Source organism: Martes martes, assembly GCF_963455335.1.
Source record: "Martes martes genome assembly, chromosome: 7".
Taxonomy (NCBI): Eukaryota; Metazoa; Chordata; class Mammalia; order Carnivora; family Mustelidae; genus Martes; species Martes martes.
Genome location: NC_137894.1, coordinates 130,551,519 through 130,567,306, shown reverse-complemented (window position 1 = coordinate 130,567,306; position 15,788 = coordinate 130,551,519). Strand labels below are relative to the sequence as shown.

Below are 15,788 nucleotides of genomic sequence, written 5' to 3'. Positions count from 1 at the left end.
AGGAAAGGAAAAGTGAATTGGGGTAAATCAGTGGGGGAGATGAAAGATGAGAGACTGTGGATTCTGGGAAACAAACAGGGTTATGAAGGGGAGGGAGGTGGGGGGATGCGTGAGCCTGGTGGTGGGTATTAAAGAGGGCACGTTTTGCATGGAGCACTGGATGTGGTACATGAACAATGAATCTTGGAACATGAAAAAAAATAAAATAAAGATGTTAAAAAAAATAAAAGGTAAATAGGAGCAGAGGGTGGAGGAAAAAACATTCTGGGCAAAAGAAATAGCAAGGAGTATTTTCAGTGTTGAATTGGGGATGATGCCAGTATATTGAAGTGAAAAATACTTGAGGCATTTGTAAATAGGGATTTGAGTACAGGTGAGCTTAGGGAGGGAGATTTGAGCATTTTTAGTGAAAACTGGTAGTTGAGTATAGGAGAGTGGCTGAAGGTAGACAAGTAAAGGGCTGAGGCTAGGAATAACCACTAAAATAAACAGGAGAACAAGTAAGAGGACAATGAAAAGAGCAGAGCTTAAAGAATTATAGGTTAAATGGAAAATGGAGGACTTTGAAATGGACTTTGTGTCTCTGGTAGCTTTCCAAAGTTTTGTTTTTTGTTTTTTATTAAGAGGTGGAGGCAGATTCCAGACCACAGGTATAGAATGTCTGTCTCATTGTGAGTTGACTTTTCTGTACCCCAAGAAACAACCAGAGTTCTAGTTCCATGTTGTGTTGTTTTCAACACTGGAAAAACAAAGGAATTTGAGTAGAAATATTTCACACCAAAGCAATGAACTTAAATCTGGCCACAACGGAACAAATCTAAGCCTGTGAGAATCTCATGCCAGAGTTGGATGAAGGGAAAAGATGGGAATAGAATAGTGAAATGTGAGGTGAAGACGAATTTAATGAGAAAGCTCAAGCCAGAGGGGAGAGGAATTAGATGATGAATGGTCAAGGCAAAGACAGTAACTAGAAGTTTATGAGTTCAGTTGATTATATGATTGTGACTCTAACAGTATGGCATTTTTCTTTGTGCTTAAACAAAGTCAAGGAGTATAGCCAATAAATTGTACTCTTTTGTGCATCAGCAATCACTGTGGCTACAACTCAGGTATGAGTAGTATCCAAAGTACGTTGTTTTTATGTATCATTATTAGACTATTTAATGGGGCCGTATTTTGAATGGGTTTGTCCTGCTTTCATATGCATCTAATTGAGGACCCGTTTTAGGAGAATACGTGTCTTTATCTCCTGGCAAATCAACTTAATATACTTTGTATAATTCTGTTTAGCTTACTTTCCACTAGCATATTGAATTAGGATATGATTATTTCCTGTTCTTAAATCAGACTTGCCAATGTAAAAGAAATTTCATATTGGGTCTATCTCCATTGGGTAATTTTTCTGTATTTGAGGTTCTTTTTGTGGGAAGGGATTTTTTCTGGCCGTGTTTCTGGTCAGTACTCTGGTTGAGTCTTAACCATCACCATTAATAGCTGTTCTATGTGTATCACCATCTTGATCATCTCCACAAATATTTCCATTTAAGTTCAACAGGTCTCAATTTTAAAAGAAAATAAGTTTGTATTAACTTGCCTAACTTTATATTCACTCTATGTGTGTGTAAAGCTCAGTTTTGAAAATAAGCATCTCCTCCAACTGAAACATTTCATTTAGCACTTTAAGTGTAGTTGAAATATGGGGCATGAGGAGACACTAACTCACTGTTAATTTTTACCTACCACAGGAAATACAGCCAGCATTCTAGGCCTCCAGTTCCAGACTATGTTGTTCTTGATGGAGAGAGAGAGGAATTTGGGTAAGAGCTCTCTTGACAAAGCAATGACCGTGAGCCTGATCAGAATGGTTGTGGGTACATTTTATATGTGCTAGAACTGTGTGGGAGTTATTGACAAGTCTACTATTCTGAACCAAGTTCCATGTGTATGTGGTTGCTGACAGGTCTGTCATTTTGTTATAACTGCAGGGATGACAGTAAGCTTCAAGATCAAACCTTCATCACTCAGCAAGTACCAATCTCAGACTCTTCTGGTGAAGTGATGATACCCAATATTCAGAAAGGATCACGAGAGTCTGACATAGTAAGGAGTCTATAATCTAACTAAACAATACACACAGTTACTGCTACTTTTCCCCTTGCAACTTCTTTCTGTCATAGTGCTCTTCTCTACTAATCAAGAGCTCTCAGGGATCAGTGAAATGAGTAATGACGCTAATATGAGATCGTGGACATTTTTATAACATATCTACACTATGGCAAGCATATTATACTTAATGCAAATGCACATTTGTGCCTCTTTTGGTAAATGTGAAAAACCTATCAATTGCTTAGTGAAATATACAGGCTAACCAAAGTACGTACTATCTTTTATGTCAGAATAAACATAATGACCACCTAACTCTTGGCTTTGAACAGAGCTGGGAAGTCTGAGTCCCTACAAGCTAGGGACAAAGGCAGTATTAGGAAAGGCATTATTAAAAAATAAAAAAAAAGCCAGGTTTTCTTTTTAGGAGCTTTTTATTTGTAATTTGTTATTTATAATCAATTAGTACAACATAGGATCTCAGAAATTTCAAATGAGGCCACATCAGAGCAAAAAGAAAATATTAAATTTTGAAGCTGCTACTAGCATGAATATAACTGCAGACTTTTTTCCATCTAAGTAACAAGAAACTCTTCTAAGTAGCAAATAGCTAGCCAAATGAGTTGATTCCAATTAGAGCAACATAATTCTGATGAGTTAGTATTTTAAAAAAGTGATTTCCCTTAAATATAAGGAAAACTTAGGAATCTCTGGGATTATATTTAATTCCACTTGGAATTTAGACAATATGACCTTTCATTCAACCCAGCTTGCAGTTGTTGGATTGGATTAAATATCTATCAGTTGCAACTGTGATAAGCAGAGATAAAAAGGGGTATTCTATTATCAAATTAGACATTTCTATTGACTCAATGTTTAGGAAGGCAAATAAAAAAAAAAGAAAAAAAAGACCCATAAGGGTCATAAATGTATTTTATTAAAGTTCCAATCACTTTAAATGAAGATTCTGACATTCTATTCTGTAGTGGTAGTGATAAACTTAAAATCCACTGAGTGCACAAATGTTTTCCAAGTTTTTACTGTCCTTAATTCACCAAATCACTGCCACGGGGCAGATTAACATTATCCAAGTGACTAATGAGGAAGCAGAAAAATAAATGACCAATGTCATCTGGCTGAGACCAGAGATTATTTTCTCAGAGCCAGGAGCCTTCCCCTAGTTCACTGGCTAAAAACTGTATCGGAAAATATTGATTCAACTGGGAATCTATGTTTTTTTAGCTCATCTATTTGTTCGGACTTAAAGTTTAGCTGTATCAAAAGAAACAAAAAACATAAAGACACTTGAATTAATGTTAGCAAAAGAATTCGTCAAAGCACTTCTTTTTTTACTATTTCATGTCATGAAGAGCCTTGGAATTTCTTAGGCCCCAGTCAATTACTCTACATTAAGAGTTCTTTCATTAAAAACGATCACTAATGAGAAATGCAGGCAAGAAGAAAGAACATAAAAAATTCGGCAAGTAATATCTGGCTATACTTAAGGCAAAAGTCTTGCACACTTTGATGGCTAGAATACTCCTTGATTTCTGGGCCTAAAAAACTTTTGAAATAGTTTTCTAAAAAAGAACTTGATTTGCATCTGAATTAATGGCTGAAACATTAATGACTCTTGAAGCCAAATCTAAAATTGAGCACTTGGTATACCCAACAAAAAGTTGACTTATCCAGTGCTAGTGCATACTGAGGTATCCTTGAGATGTGATTTTAAGAAGCAGGAACAGTGACAATGATAGAATTAGTGGTCATGAGTCCCTAGGACAAAGTGGCATTCAGCAGAAAAGAAAGCAGTTGTCACAACTGTGGGATAAGTAGAAATAGAGTACATCCTGTGTAGTATGGGATAAATAAGAGGCTCAAGAAAGCTTGGCAGAGGGGTCTCCCCTACTGCCATTTATATAGGGCTGTGTTTGAAGATCAACCAAAGGGTGAATTATTTCTGTCTTATTTCCCCATCCAAGAGGTCCTCTTCTAGTTATTAGAAGATCTTTATATACACTCATCTTCCCTTTGAGTCACCAGAAAAGAGGAGAACATCTAAAAAGTAGGTCTCAGCTCTCATTCCATATAAGCATTTCACAGTTAAAACAGTTACCTCAAAAACTGAAGAAAAGCAAGTGAAAATCTGGTTTCCGAGTTATACTAGGAATCTCCCTAGAGCAACCTGACAGGGGCTAATGGTCTTGAGAAAGATTTTAGTTACCAGATATTCCAGTCCTAGGGATCTGATTTGAGCAAAGCTGGCAAATGAAGTTGGTCAAGAATACAGGGAGATTACTCAGCAACAGACTCGTTTCTAACGGCCCATGGTAGGCATGACTACGGCAGGCGAGGAAAGAGTAGCATCTTCTTCTTTCCACTGAGAAGTGATGGTCTTTAGCTGTGTGTAAAACTGGATGCCCTAAAGAGAACAAAGGGGAGAAAAAAAAGAGTCAACATATATTCCTGGGGGTTTCATATTTCTCTTTCAATCAATGTCTGAAGGAGGTGGTATGAAGTGCTACTCACATTCCCACTTGAGGAATTAGTGCAACCAAAATCCAACCTATTGTTCACAAGATAATTTAAAACATTTAGCATAATACCTCCCACATAGTAAATAGTCAAACCTTAGCTCTCATGTTGAAACTACGCAAGAGGATCTAAATGGAAAAACCGAACAATGTAATCTGTTAAACTTGACGTACATTCTGTTCCTCCGGCTCTGAGGTCTTGGGTCATGGCTCAAATCCTGCCTCTCCTTGTTGACTGCCATGTAACTCTGGGCCTTGCCTGTGACCTATTGCCCAGCACAGCATTGCTGTGAGGGGAAAAATGAAAGGACCTACAAACATTGTAGCGAAGTAACTGCTATTCAATAATTGTTAGTTTTTCTCTCCTCCCTGAGAAGAAGAAAAAGGCTTGAAGGGATGAGATACATATTAGGCTGTTTCTGACAACTGTCAGTGATAAATAGCTCTATACTGATGTAGTAAAATCCATAATATCGTACAAATCTAAAGTAAAATGTCTGATATTACACACAGTCACTTCTAATTCACCTATAATGGGGACCAAAAAAAATCAGCACATCTGGAGTGCCTGGGTGGCTCAGCGTAATTACGCATCTGCCTTTGGCTCAGGTCATGATCCCAGGTCCTGGGATGGAGCCCCACACCAGGCTCTCTGCTCGGCGGGAAGCCTGCTTCTTCTCTCTCTCCCACTCTCCCTGCTTGTGTTCCCTCTCTTGCTGTGTCTCTGTCAAATAAATAATAAAATCTTTTTTAAAAATTTAGCATATTTAAGTTTATATATATAGTTTATTTTGTAAGAATAGGCTTGAGCAAAAAAGAACAGACTGTTCAGATCTGACACAAAAAATACTAACAAACTAGAGGCACCTGGGTAGCTCAGTCAGTTAAGCATCTGATGTGCTTTGGCTCAGGTCATGATATCAGGGTTGTGAGATTGAGCCCACATGGGGCCCTTCATGGGGCTCTATGCTCAGAGCAGAGTCTGCTTGTCGCTTTCCCTACCCCTCTGCTCTTCCCCTGCACCTCTCGAATAATTAAATAAATGAAGTCTTAAAAAAATACTAGCAAGGGGCGCCTGGGTGGCTTAGTGGTTTAAGCCACTGCCTTCGGCTCAGGTCATGATCTCAGGGTCCTGGGATCGAGTCCCACATCGGGCTCTCTGCTCGGCAGGGAGCCTGCTTCCCTCTCACTCTCTCTGCCTGCCTCTCTGCCTACTTGTGATCTCTCTCTGTCAAATAAATAAATAAAATCGTTAAAAAAAAAATACTAGCAAGCTAGAAGATACTGTTAGGAAAAAAAACACTAGCTTAGTTAAAATACTCTTTTAGAATTATTTGACAAAATCTGGGCCATGTTAATATATTTTTAAAAATTTGAGAGATTATAATCTACTTTCAAGTCTTCTTTCCAGGATGCAGAATAGCAGTTTGATTTCCTAAGAATTTAAGACTTCAAACTGTGTATGGGGTCAGTCTTTTCCTTTAAGAAACCTCACTCACCAGGATGACTTACAGTAATTAAACCAAGACAGGGGAGAAAAAAAAGTGTTTTACTCTGCTTCCCTCGAAAGAAATTTTTGTTAATAGTATCAAACTAGCCAGTTCTACCAAACCTGTGACTAATGCACAAACTGAATAAGCTGCATCTATAAATAACCAAAATGTCTTCTTAACATTCTGCTATGCGATACGCACTGTTCATTCTTTTATTGAACTATAAAAGAGACCTGTATAGGAAACATGGTTTAATTACTAAAGGTTCCAAAATGGCTGCATCACTCTGGTGCTACAAAGAAGTTCCACCAGCCAATTTGTTCGACACATATTTCAACACTTGCTCTTTGCCAGGTACCGCAGTTAAGAAGTAAATAATAATTATGGTGGGATGAAGACTTCTCATCATGGCTTACACAGCCCAACAGGACTTTCCCTCCTTACCTCTCTAACCACATCTCTTAACACTGTCCTCCTCATTCACTGTCTGTGCCCCAGCCCGTTTCTGCTACTATGTGAACCTGCTGTGCCTCTGCCGTAGGAAATATGCAGCTGCTGAAGGATGTGGTAAGAGTGATGATTTAATCTTCCTAACCTTATGAATTGCAGGTACTATTGTTATTCTCATTTTATAGATAAGAAACTTGAGACACAGGGTATTGCCCAAAGTCACACAGTTAGTAACTGGATGAGCTGGAGTTCGAAACCAGGCCATTCAGTTCCAGATCTGCTTTATTTTCCTTGTTCAGTGATGTAGTTTAGTGCCTAGAATAGGGTTTGGTACAAAGAAGGTGCTCAGTAAAATTTTTGTAAATGAGTAACATACAGGAGAATGTGCAATGGGAACACATGAAGGCGTACCCAACCCAGCACTGAGGAAGGGGGGGTGGAGTCAGAGGTGATTTTCTGGAGGAGTCCATGCTTTAAACTTAGACAAGACAGATGTATGAGTTAGATGAAAGAGGGGAGGCAGGAGGAGAGGATCTCAGGCAGAGGAAAGGATACACATAAAGGCTTAGTGTTCCTCTTGCTCTTGCTCCAAAACTTTGCTGCCTTGAGTTATTCAGGAAGGAGCAGCTTTGGCAAAATGTCATTACCTTTTAAATCTTTTCTAGGGGACCTCCTGATAAGCCCTGCTGAACAACGTATGACCCCACAAAAGCTACGGGCAGGCCCTTCCTTGCAGAATCCTTGTTCCTGAATATGTCCAAGAAACTATCTCAGAGGAAAAAAACATTTTCTTCAGTTACCTGTTTGCCATAGAAATTGGTGTCTCCCCTGAAGGAAGATCGAGAGCCGGTGAACGAGAACATTGGCAAAGGCACTGGAATAGGGACATTCACCCCCACCTAAAGCAGAACAAATCCACGTCAAATGAAAGGACTCAAACAAAGGAACTCTCCATCTAGAAGCACAAACGCCTGACATCACAGAGACCAATTCCAAATACCCCAACTTCTATGCTCTCCTGCATCCCACGCATGAACTCTGGTTCCTGAGGAAGAAATGGGGCATTATGGGAAATCAGAGGGGCAGCGACCGATCACTTCACCATCTCCCTTAGATAGGAAACAGTATATGGCTACAAGAATCTCCTAAAAATCCTGTACACAAACCTGTCCAACATCCACCAGGTGGGAATATTTCCGAGCAGTGGCTCCATTGGTAGTGAAGATGGCAGTTCCATTTCCATACGGATTGTCATTTACTATCTTGATGGCTTCATCCAAAGTGTCTGTCTCCAGAACTACAAGAACTGGACCAAAAATCTCCTCTTTGTAACAGGTCATTGTTGGCTGTCAGGAGTGATACATCCAGAACAGAAGTCAGTACTTGATGCTTATCTGGTACTTTATTACCCACTGCTTACATGGACAGCTTTCATGCTAGGAACCTCTCTTCATTGTAAACCACCTTTAAAAAAAAAGTCCGTCCTTGCTGTGTTCCAACTTCCAAGCTGCCAGTCATATAAACGATCTGAAACTCCCATTAACAACAATTTTACTCCCGTCTTTTAAGCATCGTAGTTTAAGGTCCCATGACCCATCACTAATTTCCTCTTTTATAACTGTATAACCTGTTTATACAATTGTTGTTACTGAAAAGTTACATGAAAATTCATTTTTTATAAATCAAATGTATATTGGAAACACCACAGGAAGGTGTTTCTGTTTAAAGAAAACCTGTGCTAAGTTTTCTGTAACATAATTCATTCTCATTCACTCCTTTGCCTCCCAAATGAGTCTGTGCAATTATAACTCGATGTCAGGTCACACTAAACATTCAAAACATCCTTCACCGCTGCAGTTAGCTGTGTTTGTGGCTAATAAGTGGATTTTTCCCCCTATGGTTCTGTGACAAGAGACTTCATGATTTCTACTACACTTACATTCAACTCTTAGTTATTCAGGATTATAATAGGATTAGTGGGGACATAGGAATTTCCAAAAATTTAGTCATTAATTTTAGCTGAGAGACTTGCAGAGTTTCAATAAATAAAAATTGAGAGTCATTCTTTTTCTTTCGTATCTTTCTGGTGAAGAGGCAGCACAGAAAAGGTACTCAATAAATACTGAGTGGTGGTTATACTGATGGAGACACTGCAAGAGCTATAAGCTAGATAATGAGGAGCGGTAAGAAAAAACTCACATTAAATATGTAAAAAATATAAGATAGGCTTGGCAAAATATGGCCTATGGGCTGAATGCGGCTTGCTGTTTGTTTCTGTACAGCTCACAAGCTAAGAATGGCTTCTGTATTTTTTAAATGGCTGCAAAAGAAATCAATCATGACATGAAAAATTATTTGAAATTAAAATTCCATTGTCCATAAATAAAGGCTTATTGGAACACGATGTTATTGTGCTTTTGCACTAAAATGTCAAGAGTTTTTGCAAAACCCAAAAGACTTACCATCTAGCCTTTTGCAAAACAAAAATCAAGGTTTTTGCAAAACCCAAAAGACTTACTTTACCATCTAGCCTTTTATGGGAAGTTTGCCAATCACTAGCATAGTGGAAGGAGGTGGGGGGTCAGGATAGGAGACTCATTCAGACTCTAGATAAAATAACTGAGGAATCCTGTCAAGGGTTGAGGTCTCAGTTAGTAAATGCCTTCCTTTATACATTGGAAGGACGGGGTTCCATTGCCTCTAAGGTGCCTTTAGTGCTCATGTTTGTGAGATAAATAATCCAGAGTTGTTCACCTTGACATTTGAGATGATGGTTGGTCCAACAAAGTTGCCATTTTCATAGCCCTTCACTTTAATTTTTCGACCGTCAAGAAGGATAGAAGCTCCCTCCTTTGTTCCACTGTCAATCAGATTACAAACTCGCTCTTTGGCCTGGGGGGTGATCAGAGGGCCAAGATCAGCTCCAGGCTGGTCTCCTGTAAACCAACACAAAAACATTTAAGGTCTTCATTATCACAAATTATGACTGTTAACTAAAGATGAATCCAAATGGCAAGTACAGTATAAAGAGAGGCAATGGTTAAAGAGTAGATGTGATTACTCCCATCGGTCAAGACCCATGCTAAAACCAAGTGCTTAGTGCCACAGATGCAAAGCCTAAAGGAGCTAGGCAGATAACTGATTACCCGCATTGACTCTCAAGTTTTTGGCACGCTCCACCAGCTCTGGCAGCCACCTCTTAGCTTCTCCCACAAGGATCGCTGTGGAAAGAGCCATGCAGCGCTGACCAGCAGCTCCAAATGCTGCCCCAACCAGCTGGTTCAGGGTATTTTCCTTATTGGCATCTGGCATGACTACCCCATGGTTCTTGGCTCCCTAAGGAAATACAGAAAGTACATGAATCTTCCTTGGGAAAATATAATGAGGCTAAGAAATTAAGCAAAGAATCTGAGATTTCAAATGAGAATTTAAAAATAGGGAGAATTTACACTTTGTTGCTTTGAGGCTAGATTTATTATCATTTTGATATTGCTGAAGTTGTGGTAGCACAGAGAAAGTCTCCAAGTTACTTTTTTTTTTCTACTTTCTTAGCTGATAAAGTGGTATGTGTTTCTTTAGATCAAAACCATTACCAAAAAGACAAAACAAAACCAAACCTCCAGCCACATAATCACAGTCAAACTGACAGGCTAAATACTGCATCCGGGCACCAAGAACTCCTTTCTTTTTCCTAAGTTAGATAGGAAACAATTTATTGTCTGCTGGGATTTCCAGTTATATGGACAGCAATGTAAATAAAGAGCTGCCAGTAATAATGTCAGTGTCTATCTGAAAGGCAAACTAGGTGGACCTCTTGATACACCATTTCTGGAAAGAGGTTCCCCAAATTGGCTTGCTTCTAGATACCTAGCCTCATGATACACAACTATGTAGGAAAGCATGGCCATTTCCATACATAGGTTTCCAGATACAGTAGTCCCCCCCTTATCCATAGTTTCACTTTCCACAGTTTCAGTCACCTGAGGTCAACTGAGGCCCAGAAGCAGATGTTCCTCCTAAAGCTATGTCATGATGCCCACATCATTCACCTCACTTCATGTCCTAATGGAGGCATTTTATCATCTCACATCATCATCATCAGAAGGGTGAGTTAAGTATAATAAGATGTTTTGAAAGAGAGGTCATATTGTTATAGTGATTTGGTAAAATTGTTCTATTAGTATTATTCTTTTACTGTGCCTAGTTCATAAAGTGTATCATACATATGTATATATGGGAAAAATACAGCATACATGGAGTTTAGTACTACCTACAGTTTCAGGGATCCACTGGGGGTCTTGAAGGGTATCCCCCACTGATGAAGAGGGACTACTGTACAACTACAATGGAGTGCATGGATAGATACCATGTCTGTTACACAGAATATACCCAATAAATATGATGGAGTAAAGTGGGAGGGACTTAAGTCGAATTGGCCAAAAGACATTCAGCCACAAAAAGAAGTAAGTAGGCGTATCAGAACAGTTTCTAAGCCTGTGCGTAGGTGGCTATCCTTTCTGCAACATTAACTAAAGGGTGAGAAAGTGGCCACTGGCTTTATATTCAGTATCAAAGAATTACTATGTATTAGGCAAGGAGCCAGTAAGAGAACAGCAAAACTATGCAACCAGGTAAACCGCACTCACATACAGGGATATTTGGCTCTTCCCAGTACCTTAAATAGCTCAGACTCTTAGGAAAAGCACATCTTTGACATTATAGTAGTTAGGATATGCCTTGAGAGGAACGAAGGATAAAGGGCTACAAAGCATGGTATGAAGAAAGATACAGGACCAGGACCAGAAGCTAGCTTTTACTGCAAAAGCCCAAAGAATCTGAATAACATTCTTAGGGAGAAAAGTGCCTTTTTTTTTTTTTTTAACCAAGATTAGGTGTATAAGATAAAAAGGTAATTAAAGCGACTTAGCATAAAGCTCATTGCAGGGTTCATGGCTAGAGGGAAGACATCCAGGATGAAATGGAAATAAAGACACACTGGCATCAGAGTTGCACAGTAGCCCCTCTGTTGAAGGGCTGTTCGTAGGTAATTGTAATACATATAACAGATTTAGGGGGAAAAGGAATAGGAATTTACCATATTGGCTTGAACTCTCTTGCCATGTCTTGACCCCCTCTCAAAGATGTACTCTCCTGCCTGGTTGGATCCCACAAAGCTGATTGCTTTGATATCCGGATGATCACAAATAAAGTTTACAGCTTTAAGAAGAAAGGAAATAATTACCACAAAGGAATAAATGGCTACGGGCCTCTCAACATGGCAAATTTCCCCTTTCCCACTGCTGTGAATGAGAAGTTTCCATACTTTCATTTTCTATCCTGGATTTCCAAATTCAAATTCTTTTCATCTCTTAAATTCTTTTTTTTTAAAGATTATTTTATTTGAGAGAGAGAGGAAGAGTTTGTGCACATGCACGTGCATGTGGATGAGCAGGTGGAGGAGGGTAAAGGAAGAGGGAGAGGGAGGGAAGAACCCCAAGCAGACTCCCTGATGAGCAGGAAGCCCAGTACAGGACTCTATCTCAGGACTCTGAGATCATGACCTGAGCCAAAACCAAGAGTTGGGGGTGGGGCTGGGGGCAAGCCAGTGGCACAGTCGGTTAAGCCTCTGACTCTTGGTTTTGGCGCAGGTCCTCAACCGGAGGTCCTCAACCCTCAGCCTCAGGGTTGTGAGATCAAGCCCGGCATCAGGCTCCGCACTAGCATGGAGTGTGCTTGAGATTCTCTCTTCCACTCCCTCTGCCCCTCCTCCTTATGCTTGCTCTCTCTCTCTCTCTCTAATAAACACATCTAAAAACAAAACAAAACAACAGTCAAGACGCTTAACTGACTGAGCCACCCAGGAACCTCCATCTCTTAAATTTTTAAACTACTAATTCTATTTCGCCTCTTCCCTTTCATTGTTTTTCTCATTTGCTATTTCTTCTAATTCTGAAGGCACCAACTCCTGTTTCCCTCCAAAATACCAGGCTTTTAATACTCAACTCTACCTTTTATCAAGAATGTGATATTTCTTAACTGTCCCTATATACTGGGACTCTCAAATACTCTTGTACCCTCACGTGAACGGCAATATAACATAGTATTTTATTTTAAAGTAAAAACCAGAGTCAGCCTTTCTGGGTACTGACATTCTGGCTTTGGTAGTTTCTAGCCATGTGACTTTGGGCAAATTACTTAATTTCATTATGCCTTGGTTTTCTTATCTATAAAATGGAAAAACAATAGTACTTACCTTGGAGGATTGTTATAAAGATTAAATGAGATAATATTTGAAAGGCCCTAGAAATAGTGCCTGAAACACAGAAGTGCTTTTTTTTTTTTTTTTAAAGACTTTATTTATTGGGACGCCTGGGTGGCTCAGTCGTTAAGCATCTGCTTTCAGCTTAGGTCATGATCTCAGGGTCCTGAGATCTAGTCCTGCATCAGGCTCCTGCTCAGTAAGGAGCCTGCCTCTCCCTCTGCCCTATCCCCTGCTTGGGTGCATTCTCTCTCTCTCTCTCTCTCAAATAAATAAATACAATCTTAAAAAAAAAAAAAAAGACTTTATTTATTTATTTGACAGACAGAGGTCACAAGTAGGCAGAGAGGCAGGCAGAGAGAGAGAGAGGAGGAAGCAGGCTCCCTTCTGAGCAGAGAGCCCGATGTGGGGCTCGATCCCAGGACCCTGGGATCAGGACCCGAGCCGAAGGCAGAGACTGGAAGTGCTTTTTAAGTGTTCACTGTTACTATGTGAATTAGAATGTCTTCAGTCTCTGTGAGATCTATAAATTCCCTCAGTACTGAAGAGAAAACTTTCTCTTTTATCTGTGTCTTCCCCTAATCCCTACTTCGTTGTCTCAATCTATTCTGTAGGAGAAGAAGCATCGTTATGCCCCAGTTAGTTTACCTGAGCACACAGATGTACCAATAAACATTACCTCCGAAATGGAGGTTACTTTTAGTAAATCCCTTCCTCCCTCGGTTCCTCATCCTAAAACCACTCAACCTTCACCACTCAACACCTTGATTTTTTTGGCAGCCAGACGAAGTGCCACGTACAGAAGGGCAGTTACCTTCATGTTGTCCGTGGAGGATGTTCAGTGTTCCGTCTGGGGCACCAGAGTCCTGGAGCAACTTAGCAAGAAGCATGCTTGCTCCGGGAACTCGCTCTGATGGTTTTAGTAGGAAGGTATTTCCACACACCATGGCCATGGGAAACATCCAAAGGGGGATCATGGCAGGAAAGTTGAATGGAGTGATGCCTGCACATACCCCCAGAGGCAGACGGTAGGAATAAAGGTCCATATCTTTGGTGATGGATGGCATGGTCTCTCCCAGCAAGAGGGATGTCACACTGCAGGCATGCTCGACCACCTCTGGAGCAGAGAAGAAGTCAGGCCACCAGCTCCCCACTGTGCACTACCTAGCTGTGTCATGCTCTAGTCATCCCTGAGGCTAGAGAATGGCTCAGGCTGATGACACAGGGAAGAAACACTGACTGGCCCTTCCACGTGAAGGGGATGTGCAAAATGAGATTCTCCAAAGGCGGGGGAGAAAAAAAGAGAGTGACATGTATTCACCTGCTGGAAGATCAAGTAAGATAAATGAAGTAAACTGATCTCCTATGTACCTGAGAAGTATTGCCATTTTCCATAAGTATTATAAAAGATATCATGGGATAGCAAAATCTACACAGAGGAAGAAGTAACCTCCCATTCTGAGATCTTTGTCTCCCATCTTTCTTTGTTCCTTCCCAAAGAGTTCCTGAACTCCCCCAAGAGGGACTCCCAGCTTACGAAGGCCTCGGAATACGTCTCCTTCAGCATCAGCGAGGGTCTTCCCTTGTTCCAGTGTGATTAACTTGGCAATTTCTTTCTAGAGAAAATACATACAAATAGAAACCAATGCAAGGATGTGCTTCCCTGTAGTTCCTAGGTAGCCAAGGAAGAACAAAACTGGGGTTGAGGCAGTACCAGGGAGGAAGCCACGATCTGTGTCTTTCTGGATTGTAGAGTTAAGGAAGGCGGCTGACAGGCCTTCTGTGGGTGTGATAAGTATCCTAGGCAACAGTTTGGAAAATAATACCATTCTGATTTCTTACCAAGTTTTCTTTAATGAGCTGTTGATAGCGGAGTAGGACCTGCTGGCGGCTTAACACTGAAGTGTCTGCCCATGCAGGAAAAGCACGTTTGCAGGAAGCAACAGCTGCATCCATTTCAGCCTTGGTAGCCTGAGGAACCCGGCCGATGACCTCATTGGTGGCCTGATGGGGAAAAGCAATACATCATCTTTTGCCCCTGCCCCGCCTTCTGCATTTTTCATCTAGTCACAGCAGCAGCCACTATGTACTTCATATGACAGACACCCAGGTCCCTCGTTTCCCACCACATTCCCGGAATTCTAGGCTAGCCAGCTTAAATCCCAAGGCAGCTTTGCTTACTGGGTTGTGGATGTCAATCCATTTGTCACTTTTGGATTCAACAAATTTCCCATCAATGAAGAGCTTTACCGTTGGCTGGAAAAGAAGAACCCCACAAAACCTTGTGTTAGTTCGTTGCTTCTCTCCCTTTCACAAAGAGGAAGGAATTCAGGGTTGGTAGGTGAATCTTCTGTTCTCTAGAAATGTTACCGCTAGGAAAGAGATACTTGTCTGTAGTGTTCATTAACATGTGGCTGAGCCCCTCAATACTGTGATCTCTCTGAGAGAGGAAAATTCCCTACTAATGTACAATGTGGAACCTGATGTCACTGTGAGGCTTCTACTAAAAAAGCAGCAGTTTCTGTGTTAACAAAGATTAGCTAGTATGACTTGTTGGCCACCATGAGCAGGTATGACCTTTATGGTCAAAAGATTTTTTTTTAAAAACATTTTTGTGTGTAGTTCTTCTGAGAAGTAGCTAGCTTATATTACATTTTCAGAGGGGGCTGTGGACCCAAAAAGGTGAAGGACTACACTGTTACTTACAGTATATGTTTCCCAATAGAAAGGACTTTGAGCACCTATCCTTATTTATTAATTTTAGGTACTGCAAATGGTTGACAGTTCTATAAAAACAATTTTTAAAAGATTGTGAAGAGGACAGCTACCCGGCAGGATCAATAAAACCTGTAGAAGCTATGAAAATGTATTTTTTGACATAGTAATCTTACCTCAGAAGGGAAATAATCTAAAAGAAGGAAAAAACTAAGTAAATATTGGGTTTTTAAT

At 40.3% G+C, this 15,788-nt stretch overlaps 2 protein-coding genes across 3 annotated transcripts in view; one reads left to right on the top strand and one right to left on the bottom strand.

Annotated features, from left to right (window-relative positions):
• The window catches only part of ALDH6A1 (aldehyde dehydrogenase 6 family member A1), a 32,046-nt gene that overhangs the window by 7,941 nt on the left and 8,317 nt on the right, over positions 1 to 15,788 (bottom strand). The window contains exons 3-12 of one of the 2 annotated variants that reach the window (XR_013967200.1): positions 15,021 to 15,095; positions 14,682 to 14,843; positions 14,377 to 14,455; positions 13,654 to 13,956; positions 11,676 to 11,797; positions 9,727 to 9,916; positions 9,335 to 9,516; positions 7,747 to 7,926; positions 7,381 to 7,479; positions 4,328 to 4,525 (exon numbers count right to left, since the gene is read on the bottom strand). Coding sequence is in view for 1 of the 2 variants with exons in the window: in XM_080809610.1 (XP_080665736.1) it covers positions 4,421 to 4,525; positions 7,381 to 7,479; positions 7,747 to 7,926; positions 9,335 to 9,516; positions 9,727 to 9,916; positions 11,676 to 11,797; positions 13,654 to 13,956; positions 14,377 to 14,455; positions 14,682 to 14,843; positions 15,021 to 15,095 (1,497 nt within the window). In the remaining variant the exon portion in view is untranslated. Of the gene's footprint in view, positions 1 to 2,518; positions 4,526 to 7,380; positions 7,480 to 7,746; positions 7,927 to 9,334; positions 9,517 to 9,726; positions 9,917 to 11,675; positions 11,798 to 13,653; positions 13,957 to 14,376; positions 14,456 to 14,681; positions 14,844 to 15,020; positions 15,096 to 15,788 lie in introns of those variants that run through there. The other variant, XM_080809610.1, reaches the window with a different exon arrangement.
• The window catches only part of BBOF1 (basal body orientation factor 1), a gene marked incomplete at both ends in the record, with an annotated part of 54,382 nt that overhangs the window by 32,249 nt on the left and 6,345 nt on the right, over positions 1 to 15,788 (top strand). The window contains 2 exons of the mRNA XM_080809630.1: positions 1,746 to 1,817; positions 1,986 to 2,100. Of these exons, the coding sequence (XP_080665756.1) occupies positions 1,746 to 1,817; positions 1,986 to 2,100 (187 nt within the window). The remainder of the gene's footprint in view (positions 1 to 1,745; positions 1,818 to 1,985; positions 2,101 to 15,788) is intronic.